This window comes from Phalaenopsis equestris, unplaced genomic scaffold, assembly GCF_001263595.1.
Source record: "Phalaenopsis equestris unplaced genomic scaffold, ASM126359v1 Scaffold000002, whole genome shotgun sequence".
Lineage (NCBI taxonomy): Eukaryota > Viridiplantae > Streptophyta > Magnoliopsida > Asparagales > Orchidaceae > Phalaenopsis > Phalaenopsis equestris.
Window position 1 is genome coordinate 61,648,642 of NW_018164444.1, and position 12,454 is coordinate 61,661,095.

Here is a 12,454-nt window from a genome sequence, read left to right on the forward strand (position 1 = left end):
AGGAGTGTTAGAGCTACGGATGATAAGATGGCAGTGGTGGTGAGTATAGGAGGTAGCAGGCTCACCGACGGCGATGGCAGTGCTGCCGGAGATGGAGATGGAGACGGTGAAGATGGAGATGGAGTGGGGCTGAGTCTGCAACGCATGGACTGATAATCTTCAGTACAGGAAGAGGTACAGGGTACTAGAGGGAAGCTTAAGGTGACATTTTTAAAAATTAAGGTTTTAGATGTGGGTGGTATTTATGTAAAGTTTTAGCTAATTGAAATTTCACTTTCAATGGAGTATCACCGTGCACGGTGGAATTAATCAGAAAACAAACAGATAATGTGATTTGGAGGTGGATGGAATATTCATTTACGGCAGGATTTAATAATTTTAATATTATGACAAAACAAATCATATTATTGATAGCTCAATAAAGTCGCGTGCTAAAACCTCAATAAATTATAATTGCTCAAAATCAAATAATGTGTAGTGCATGAATATTAAAGTCTTTAGCTTTTGATTATATTATGCAAGGAGCTGATGATGCCGAGAATGTTGGAGATTATTTCAATTTCAATTATTTTAAAATTGAGTTCTAATAATCCTTCACGAGGACTATTCCAAATCCCAATTTAAAAAAATTGGGATTAATTTGACACTTTTATAAGCTCAAAGAATGCACTACCAAATGTAAATAGTGGAGGGTATAGACATTTTACTCATATTATCATACATTATTTTTATTCATAGATAAGCATAAATAGTTAAGAGTTTATTATATTTTAGAGCAATTATATGACATTGAAATTGAAATGTACTCTTGGGAATTATGGAATTATTGTACCAAGAAAAAAATCTTATTCTTGAATTCTTATTATTCAAATGAAATTTTTTTTTTTGCTTTTCTTAAGACTGCAGATAAACTGGTTATTTACTCATCGTGAAGGAAACCAACGTACAAATAGACTGCAAAAAGAGGATTAGAGAAACAAGACTTCATTTTTTCCATCAAGATTCCACATCATTTATCTATTCTCATTATTCGACGTGATAGTGTTTTTTAATTTTTTTGTGTGAGTTATATGTAGTGATCAACGGTTCATAGGATTTTCTTTTATTGCGTGAGTTGTAGGGGGTTAGTTGAAATATTGATCACATTATCTTTGTACTTATTTTCTTGATGAAATAAAATTTCCCTATGGGATTCGATTAAAAAAAAAAATAGCAATTATATGACATGGTACCTGACTAAATTAACCGGGAATTTACTTGCATACCAACCAATTGCCATCTATTTATATATCTACCAGTAAATTTTATTTTTTACAAATACCACTTTTTTAACTTTTAAAAAAGAGAAACACATATTTTCATGCATAGCTAAATTTCAATTTTGATATTATATATATATATACATATATATATATATATATGTAAAAATTGAAATTTAGATGTTAGATATGTAAATACATAAGAATTGTGTGGTATGCATGTAAATGCCCCCTTGTTTTTTCCCTTTGTGTGTGTGAAACGATTCTAGGCTTGTAGGACCAAGAAGAACGAAGTAAGCCAATGCAATAACTTCTAATTCCACATTTATAATAAAAGCATTTAAAATTTCATTCACTACTGCAACATCCCCCACAAAGGTAAGCAAATTCACTTCTTAGATATCACCCACTCCAACACAGTAAAAATTATTGGCCATGGGAAGACAATAGTAATAATGAGGACCAATTCAATAGTTCATAAAAATGGTAAGCTTAATATATCCAGTAAGAAGAAGTAATTAAAACTTACATGTCATCACAGTAGCAGTCACCTATTCCTGGTCTTAATAATCTTCCCTCTGGCGGCCTTCTTCTCCATCTTTTCCCTCTTCTTCCGAGCTTTCTCATCCTCAGCACCACCCTGCACATACAACCCATTTGTTTTACATGTCATGTTACGCATGAACTGCTTAGGGTTTCATCGTACCTTGGAGCCAAATGATAGGAATCCTTTTATTATGCCGAAGGATTTGTATGCGGCAAATATTGGTATCTGTAAACAATGTATTTTTGTTAGGGTTAGTGATTGTCTGAAAATAAAAAATCATTAACTTGGTTGATATGACTGAGCTTGAGTTTTGATACAAGTTCTAGAGATCAGAAATAACATCATATATTTACGTTAGGAACTTCAGGAATCAGTTTCAAGGTAGAATTCCATTTTTCAATGAATTTATAGTCATGATAATTTGATGTGGTGAGATGAGTCCATAGAACAAAAATTACTTGAATTTGAGTAGAATACTGTGTTGCATAATTGAAAATTTATCAAAGCCTTTTGAGAGGTGAAACTCTAGGGCCGGTGTCTAAGAACAATTTTATCTTTTGTTAACCGAAGAGCAATTTAGTCTTTTATTATTATTATTATTATTGTTGGGAAGATTGTAGGTTAATATGTTTAGAGTTGGAGTTAGGTATGAGATTACTATCTAGAGTTTTAGGATTTGGGTTTGGGTTTGGGAGAGATCTCCTAACTCTCGAATTTTAGGATTTAGGAGAGATCGCCTACCTCTCGAATTGTAGGTGTTTATCTTTATGTATTCCAGTTATGTTGTTGATGCTATTAAAGTAAAACAATATGCTTTGCCCTAAGTTATGTAGAATTTCATATTAAATTAATATCAGAGCATTAATCCTTCTTTATCACGATTTGTATCAGAAGTCAAAGAGATTGCGTCTCCTTCGCTTGTCAAAACAGCCACGTTTTAAAGTAGCTGACAATAGCACAGTGTACAGTCGACGCCTTCCACGACCAAAGCGTGGAATGGTCGTGATTAAGGCTAGCAGGGAAGCAAAACCTGACTTGCCTTCACGGCCTAAGATCACAATACAGTCACGAACCTAAGATTGTGATACAACACGACAAAAGCTAGCGGGACAGCAAAGGTCAACCTGTGTAAGGACAACACGAACCTGCGTTGGAGTATGTGCTAGCGGGACAGCAAAGGACAACACGAACCTGCGTTGGAGTATGTGCTAAGGTGGTGGCTCTCATCAAGACGCTAGCTACCTGTGTAAGCCCGACCAATAGCTTCAAAGTCTCACGATCTATCTTCCCTAGAAGATCCAATCCTTTACCTCAACCTCAATCACAAGGATTCAAATCTAGATCACACAAATCACACGTAAATTTGATCCATTGTGTTTGTAAGCTATTATTACGTATCCTCTAAGACCTTCTCAGTGGCTCTAATCGCGATTGTATCGTGTAAAATCCCATGTTGCGTCCCTGCTAGCTCCAACAACAAGCTGGAAGTTACAATCCTCCGCGGCCTTCTCAGCGCCTCTAATTGTGATTGTATCGCGTGTAATCCTATGTTGAGCCCCGCTAGCTCCAACAATGGCTGTTTTGCGATGCAACGTGAATCTGCACGCTACAATCTCAAGAGCTTCAAGTCTTTGTTCGTTGTGATCCCCTACGACAGATGCGAGCTTGAAGTCTCTCTACGTGTATGCCTGTCAGAGACGGCTAAGGTTTAGCTTTGATACCAAAATGAAATAAATGCTTTATAAAACTTGTTTATTGATTAATGATAGGGTTTTTTATAGAGCTTATACATTCTTGCATATAAGTCCCTAGATTTTTCTATATTCCTTATTACTCAATAGAACCATAAGCTATATACAATTCTCAACAGTTAAAAAGCACGCATTAATAGTACCGTCATGGGCAATAGTGCATCGTCCATAAACCCAATATCATTATTTCAATTTAGGCCCTTTAGGTTTACAAATTAATGTTTAAACTATTTAGTATAAGTATTTAGTTTCAATTAAACCTTATCACGTCTCGCAAGCCTTGCTTCATGCTCGGCTTCCTCTCTTATATCGATCGACTTCATCTATTATGTGTGAATTGTTATCATGAAATTTTATAATTTAATAAATTTCAATTGCAACTTTATAGCAAAGAAGCATCATCATCACAAAGATTATCATGATGCTTCTCAATACGACTAGTTAAATTTCTTAAAAAAAAAATAGTAGACTTGCAAAAAAAGAATGATAATAATTTGAATTTTAAGCAATAAAGATGTTCAGTGATGGTCTTCACCATCACTATTGTTTTTATTATCATAAAGATTCATCCTTCAATTTAATAGTCTTTCATAATTAATTGTATTTTTTATTCATAATCTTTTAAAATAGTGTGTGTTGTACTATACATTATGATACAACGAGATCCTTTACCTTATGATACGCTATTTACCATTAATTTGTATGGGTAGGGATCATGGGACTACACACAAAGTCATCTCGTATATAGTGATGCAACTTAATGAAGAACATGAACTTAAGACCACTCCACAAGCTCCTAAGATAAGGATACACATCTTCTAGCTGTTATTCAACCACTTGAGTTGAAATAGTTCTATTTTCAACGTTCAAGATATAAAACTAAACAGGGAGTGTTTGAACCTCGAGATTTACATTTTGATTCTTTTGGATGGGAGATTTCTAATATAATTGTTCCTTTTGTCGATTACAACATTCAAATTCCACCTAAATACTCGGATGTTGACAGTATCAATTAAAGTGAAGTGATAATTAGAGAAAAGGCTAAGTGCACATCCTTCGTTAGAAATAATAGTAGTGCTCCATTAGACGCACACGGTTGACCAAACATGAATTGCAAAAGCTGGCACATGATAACTTGAATAAATATAAGACATTTACTCTCTAAATGATAGTTCTTTACACCTCAAAAAAGTTAATAAAGAACACATCAAATCAATTGGCCTCAGAAGCTCAATTCGCCTTAGGCTAATTACAATGAGTCACACTAGGGCCACAACAAAGCTAAGCCAAGCATGTTTTCTTTTATTTTTGCCCCAATAATCATTCATGGCTGAATTGCTTCTTATTGCATTATTTTATTATGGTTAATTATCATCTTTGGGTAAATATTAAGTTCAACTATGAATGCTTTGTCATGATTAGAGTTGATTTCAAATAATATTAGATTTGAATTCAAATTATTTGGCTTTATCCTTGCAACCCAGTGTCTATAAATTTTGATTCATAGCTTGTATTCATAGTTAACTAGTGATAAATAAAAATTATTCGTGAGGCCGATTAAGCGTTCTCTAGATGCAGGTTGCACATGTGGATCTCTTCAAAGTTGTGTATGGGGTGTTTCCAAATTCCCCTTCCATCTTAACCTTAAGAAGTTTTTAAATTAGATGGATAATTTGAAATTTTCTTTATAATATCATGTCGAATTCCTAAAGATTTGGATGTGTTTCAATTCCAGTATTAAAGAGTTATGTTAAAGAGGTCAACCCTTCATATAAACATATTAAATTTGCATCCGGAATTTGACTGATGAAGAAGTCAACAAACGACATCTGATCATAAAACAAACTGGCGAGCGCATCCGAAATGCCGACTTTGCTTAGGAAGTATACCCATATTCACCCTAATTGCTTGCAGAACAAGCCGCCGCCAAATATTTAATCTCCCGTGTGCTGCCCATACTTCCAACTTCTTTTGATCCAATAGGTGCCCCCCATCAAACCTAAGAAATAATAAAAAATGAATTTAAAATAAAAAAAAAGAAAACCTAATCTAAGGGTCCGACTACCTGATCCCGGCACATGCAACTTCTCTCACAGAAAAAATCTCATACGTGCATGCCCTCCCGGATTCTTGTTAGGCGGAGAGGTACAAATGGGGAGTTGGTGTGGGTTGACAGGGAACGGTGGAGAGGAGGTGAGGAAGTGTGGAGAAAGGGAGAACATAAAATATATGGTAGAGAAGTTGGGAGCAGAGGGATCTCTTGGGTAGCAGCAGAAGGAAGGATCAGCACCAGTTGCTGTGTGCGAGTGGGAGTTTGGAGAGGAGGAGAGTAGTGGCAAGGGTTGGTTGTCACTTGGGTCTCTATAGAAGAGTGTAAGGTTGGCGACTAGGTTGTCAGCGATAGAGAGGAGAGGGGATGGGGTTGTACGGCATACTGGAGGGTTTTGCGGTCGTGTGTTTTGTTCGAACAAGCTAGGGGGAGAGGGAAAGAGAGGAGGTCTGTCAAGCGTCGCGTGGAGAGAATTGACAAGAACTTGCGGGAGTCGTGAGTTTGGGAAGAAAATTAGAGGGGGGGATACGCGTATGGGATTTTTTCAGTGACAGAAGTTGCATGTACGGGGATCAGAATTTGTTGCTCTCCCGCTTTTCTTTTCTACTTTTTCAAAAGTTCACATGCTTATACCCTATAAAATGAAATGACATGCTTATAATTAACACTTCAAAGATCTATTTACAATTTGTGCAACAAGCATGACTAGACCCCTTATAAAATCTATGTCATTAGCATGGTTCATTGTGTGTCCTTATGTTCTTATTACTTGAGCTGTTGTTGGACCTTGATTCAGCCTATTCAATTGCGAGGTACAATTCAACAAGCATGATTTGGTTTTCCAATTACTAGATTTTTGTGATTTTAAAAATCTGGTAATATAGAAAATAAAAAGCTCAACATTTTTCATAAAGCTAGGCAGAATAGTTGCAGTTGCTTGAGATTTTGGTCTTCCAAAAAAAAAAATTCATGGGACAATCAACTTTTTGAATCTAATAATGTAAGTACATGATATGAGAGGAATGTAAAGGACTATTACTTGATGAAATTTCTATTTTTCTCTCAAACATTTATGCTAATCAACTTGAATCTTTCAGGAGTGGTGCAAGTGGCGAATAACGATTTTTAAGAGAAATTATTTCCTTGTAGTAATAGAAAGCATGCATCTCTTATTTAGTGAATTGTTTCCTTATTACTTTACATCTACACATTGGGATATTTATATATGTACCATAAAATTCTTACGTATTTACATATCTAACACTATCTAACACCTAAACATTCACAAACATTCACATTTACATGCATAGCACTCAAATCTTTAACATCACATCAAAAATTTGAACATCATTTTTTTTCATGTATAATTTTCATAAATGTAAAAATCAAATTTTAGGTGTTAGACACGTAAATAAATAAAAATTGTGTGGTATGAATATGAATTTCTCCTAAATATTTATGATTGGTTTGCAGCATGATTGATATAATCAAAAAAAGAACAATCAGAATTTTCGGATTGCAGTTAGAGTTCACTCAACTTGTAGTTTTCAGTGATTATAAGTTTTATATGAAATTGCATTTAGGTGAACAATAAATTATAATTTAATGTAAACTGTGTGTGTTTTCTGATTTTATAAAAAATAAATGGATATTAGGAATGTAATTTTTTGTGCACTATATTATATTAGGCGCATTAGAAAATCTAAAATCCTGAGATAGCGAGCATTAATTTGTATGCATTTTGTGAACCTACATTCATATTGGCCAGTTTAAAAACTTAAAAATAAACCTCTATTCAATTTTCAAATACATATATATATATATATATATATATATATGAATGAACAATATTATCATTCCACAGATGAATGCAAATGCAGCATAAGCTAAGGTGTAAATCTTACCACTAAATATACGAGCCAAAATTTGTCAGATATAATGGATGTTGACTGTACGAAGCTGGTTATGTAAATCACGTCATGCAAATAGCTGCAACAAGACATAACAATAAGTAGGCATCATTAGAAAATAAATACATTAGCACGATGGAGAAAAAAAAAAGAAATTCCAGTATTTAGTAGTATTTTGGATATAAATTAACTAGCAAAACTAGTACAAGATAGTATTAGATTTAATGACAATAAATAGGGGGTCCCATAAATTGCCAATCGATTGTGCTTGTAGCTAAAAGATTAAACGATTATCTTACTATATGAACGATCTCCAATATCATCATTAGCCTTAACCCAACTATTTTTTGTCAATCATCAAATTTCATTCACTCAAATTACATTGTATAAGGTGTCAAACTTATTTTTAACAAATCATTTAGAAAACCATGCATAAATTATATTCTCATATATCCCCATTCTTCTATATAATAAATCCAAGATTAATTTCTCACATTTAATTATTATTTGGTAATCTAAAAAATTAATTTTAATTATTAAAATCATACTCATTAAATTAGCATATCTTAGACTGATCGTTGTTGTACTAATCTAAATCTTTTATCTTCTAAATAATGTTTTCATTTTTTGAATTAACTTATTCAATAGTTACACCACTAAGAAAAATTGCCATATGCAAAAAAAAAAAAAAAACATTTACAAAACCATCTATTTTTTAATCTCTTTTATAAACATAACCGTGATTAATATAAAAAGACATGCACTTAGAGTTAATCATTTGATAAAAACCCACAATAGTTAGAAACCCTTTGGTTACCCCATAACGTCTAAATTTTTTATTTGTGCTCCACAATATATATATACATTATTTGTGCTCCACAATATATATATACAGTACCGTGGGACCTTTTTTTTCCTATTTGATTCCCTGCCCTTTCTATCACTTTCGATGCCCATCTACCTTTCCTATCCTAGCATTTTCCTATAATATTACCTTTCCTTTTTATTTACTTTCTTTTCCTAATACCTTTTATTCCTATCTAATAGCTTCTATTACATATATGTGTCGTGTGCTTGTTTAGAATTTAGATTTTGATTATTTTTTATTTCAGATTGTGGTCTCTAAAGACATTTTCCCATCCGAGGGTTGTATCCAAAGACAAAAAAGGTGCTCCGGCTATAACTCGTCCAAGATGGTGATCATTCCCCAAAGATCGAGTGGTGCCCTGGTTGTACTTCAATCCCGCAGAGATATTTATCCTTATTAAACTCCTTCGCAACCTTTCCAACCACCCCCCATCGTTGTTGTAGTCCCGAACAGCCCTCCCCTCTACTGTCCAACAGTTCATCGCTCTTCCCCTTCTCTGCCCCTTGCTATCTCAGCCACCTGCTTCGTTGATTTCGTTGTCCAAAACCTTCCTTTTGTTGTTCTACCCCTGTCCCGCCATATAGAATTTCAATGTTTGTTTTGTCAAAGAAAGTTAGCATGTCCTAGAATGAGAATTGACTAAGACCAAGTTGCAGGGCGTCTTCGATCATGCCCAAAAATACATTCAAGCAACTTTAATAATAACGAGAAATAGATGCAGATTTTGAATGAAAAAAAAAAGATTCTCCTTTTTTCTAGACAAAGTGGGTCCAATCAAGAGAATCAATATTTTAACTCATAAAAAGTAAAATTTATTTAGGATGAAAGGTTATGATTCAAGGAAGAGCTTTAAATGAAAGCTAATTATTAAAAGAAAACACAATGAAATTGCTCATTAGTTCTATTTAGCTGACATTCTATTCCATTTAGCAAGAAATCTTATATTATTTGTGTTTTATCATATGCAACCAAAAACCCCCTCATCATATACATGCCCCTTGGGTTATAATCTTTTGAGGAAAAAACTATCTCGAAAGGAGAAAATGAATATTAAAAGAATTTTTAAGCCAACTAAAGAGCTTAATAAAAAAATGAACCACTGTTTGAGATGATTAGACTGATGCACCAAAAAGACCTCACATTAATTTTATTATGATTAGTCAAATTGTATGTTTAAAAAGACCATTAATTGTGAATTAGCATATATAAACAAAATTGCATTACAAATCATGTCAAAGAAGTGATTATAAAAGGTTGGTTTCGATGAAATGGTTCGAGTAATAACAGACAATGCATTTATGTGCTGATAAATAGAAACAACCTAATATTTTTTGGACTTCTTGTATTGTTTACACATGAATCTTGCATGAAAGAATATTTATGCTCAAAAGAATATATATAGACAGTGATGAGATAACCTATTAGGCTACAAAGAATGTAATAGATCACAGGCATCGCAGGAAATGAAGTATTTCATGAAAAACTTCACAATAATATATTTGACAGGGCTTTAAATTTTTAATGAATTTGTAAAGCTAACAAATTTGGCTTTAATTGAGACACATTTTGTATCAACAAGCATTAGGCTTATGTGTTCTAAAACCATATAGAAAGAATTACAAGCCATAACAATAAACATGTGGGCAATTTATTGAGATGACGATGTGGATAAGGCTTAGTTTATAAAGGAAAAGATATTCGAAGATTTGTTGTTAGACCAAATAAATTATAATGCATCTTTATGAAACCAATATATGAGCTGCTAAGAGTAATTGGTACAGAAAACCTTACCCACGCCTTATGTATAATATGTTAGATCCCATGATAAAAAATGTTAAAGAGATAATATATCAACATAAAAGAAAAACAAATGATTAGCCCAACTCTTATAAAGTGATGTATGGCATTTTTTTACATAAATGGAACAAAAGTAACAATCACAGTCATTGCTTGGTTCATTACTTTAATCTAAGGTAACATTTAAATTTTTAATTAAGCATAGCTTAACCCACTTTACAATTATTAATATTACTTATCAGAAGTATTATTCTATTAGGTATTATAGTCATGCTTGACTAAGCAAAGCTGTAAATCACGTTGCTCCACATATAGGTATAGAGATATCAAATGAGAGGAACAAACATTTAAAGAGTGTTTTTTTCAAATATTGAAGAGAAGATAATTATTAATTTGGAGTTTGACAAATTATTATGTTTAGTAGTTTTTTATCGATCGTGACTCTATAACTTCTAAAGGCCCTATGGATAAAAAAAAAATTGATTAATGATTTATATGCAACCATGTTCCTATTGTTGTCGCGAAAGAAAATAGAGCAAATATTTTTTTTATCACTTCACTTAATAGAAATAAATATCGCTCAAGGGGGTAAAGATTTGACATTTGTGCATATCAATATATGCATTTTATCAAAAAAGAATGTAAAATATATTCAATAAAAGACAACATTATGGGGCATTAGGAGATATATTAGCTAAAATATATGATATTAGAATGCTTAAAATATATATTAACTAAAATATATTCAATAAAAGACAACATCATGAATGGCAAGCTTTGACAAAAATATTTCCTGTAAAGGTGAATGAATGTGCCGTGGAAGAAGCTATAAAATCTAGTGTGCTAGTTTCAATATTAAATATGCATAATGTTCATATAATCCAATTTATTTAACTATTTTGTTTTTTTAATAATTTATAAACAATATCGATATTGGCAAAACACGTGACAACTGACAATAATTAATGAATATTAACAATTCAACAATCAATTAATATTAATGTTTGTGCAATCTTTGCAGATGGTATTTGTTACATGTGATAAAACAACTCTTTTATTATTAGTACACTTTGTTTTTTATTATCATTAAGCTTCATATATATATGATATTACAGTTCATTATGTAATTCTCTTAATAGAAGACCACTAGTATCAATTTTTTCTCCTACATTTTACAGTAATAATCTATAAAATAGAACATTGTGTTCATGATGTGCATTGAGTTACTATATCCATGTTGTGTCGCGCCCATATAGTTGTGTCCATCTCCAAGCTTTATAGGCATGAAGAGTGCAAGCTTCAAATAGCAAATACAAATAAAGGAAACAGCAGTAACACAGTTACCAAAGTCAGCACCATGCCAATCATGCAACATTTATCATTTTAATAAAATAACCATCATCATCATTAGCACTATCCCCACAATTTAAGATCAATTAAAAGAAGATTACTTTAATATTAAAAATGTTAGACATGAAATTCTTTTGGCCGACAATCTTAAATTCTTAATACACAGATAACATCAATTTGGTAGAAAATGAAGAGACATTACAAGAACATGAGACTCACCTACAAATTCCACCGGTGCTCATATCAAACCCACCGTCGAGCAGTTCTCCATCATCTGAATATGTAGGCTTCGCCATATTAGCAAGTTGTTGATACGAAATCCAATATGCTAAAGATGTCACTACGAGTCCAACCCAATGTTTCCAAGAAAAGCTTGAATGAAAGATAATCAACCTAATCAGGATGTATAGAACCTGCACAGTAACAAGTCAGGATAATGCAACACAAAATCAAGAAGAAATGGTTAAAAACCATCCATCAGCAGAAAAAGAAAAACTTAACAAATATTTAAAAAAAATTCAAATCTGACAAAAGATGAAAATACAAACATGAATGAATTGCAAATGAAAAAGATTAATTCACATGAAAATAAATCTAGAGTTACAGCTTCTGATGACAGAAAATTAGGGTGAAAATCCAAATGGAAAAGGATTTTATCGATAAATCAATCAACTTTCAAGTTTATGATTAAATTATGCCATTTTTGGCATGTTGTAGTGTGTTAAAATTGCCACTCTATTTAATGAAAGTAAATTTATGTATTTTGAAATATATTACTGCTTCTTTTCCAAAATTATTTAAATGTTTCTCATGATTTCACTTTTATTATAAAAAATAGGCAAGATATCAGTAGGTCTTTTGAGTTTTTTACAGCATTTCATGTTGATACACGCTTTTGAAAATCCTCCGCTAAGATCCTAAT

The 12,454-nt window shown here is 32.5% G+C and overlaps 1 protein-coding gene across 1 annotated transcript; it reads right to left on the reverse strand.

Annotated features, from left to right (window-relative positions):
• Positions 1 to 1,555: 1,555 nt before the first annotated feature.
• Positions 1,556 to 11,945, reverse strand: LOC110035175 (transmembrane protein 208 homolog; the record flags this gene model as incomplete). Its single annotated transcript, XM_020739418.1, is given in 4 exon segments — positions 1,556 to 1,899; positions 1,966 to 2,031; positions 7,512 to 7,596; positions 11,752 to 11,945. Coding segments are annotated over 4 exon segments (438 nt in total), but the record flags the coding sequence as incomplete, so codon positions are not given.
• Positions 11,946 to 12,454: the final 509 nt, after the last annotated feature.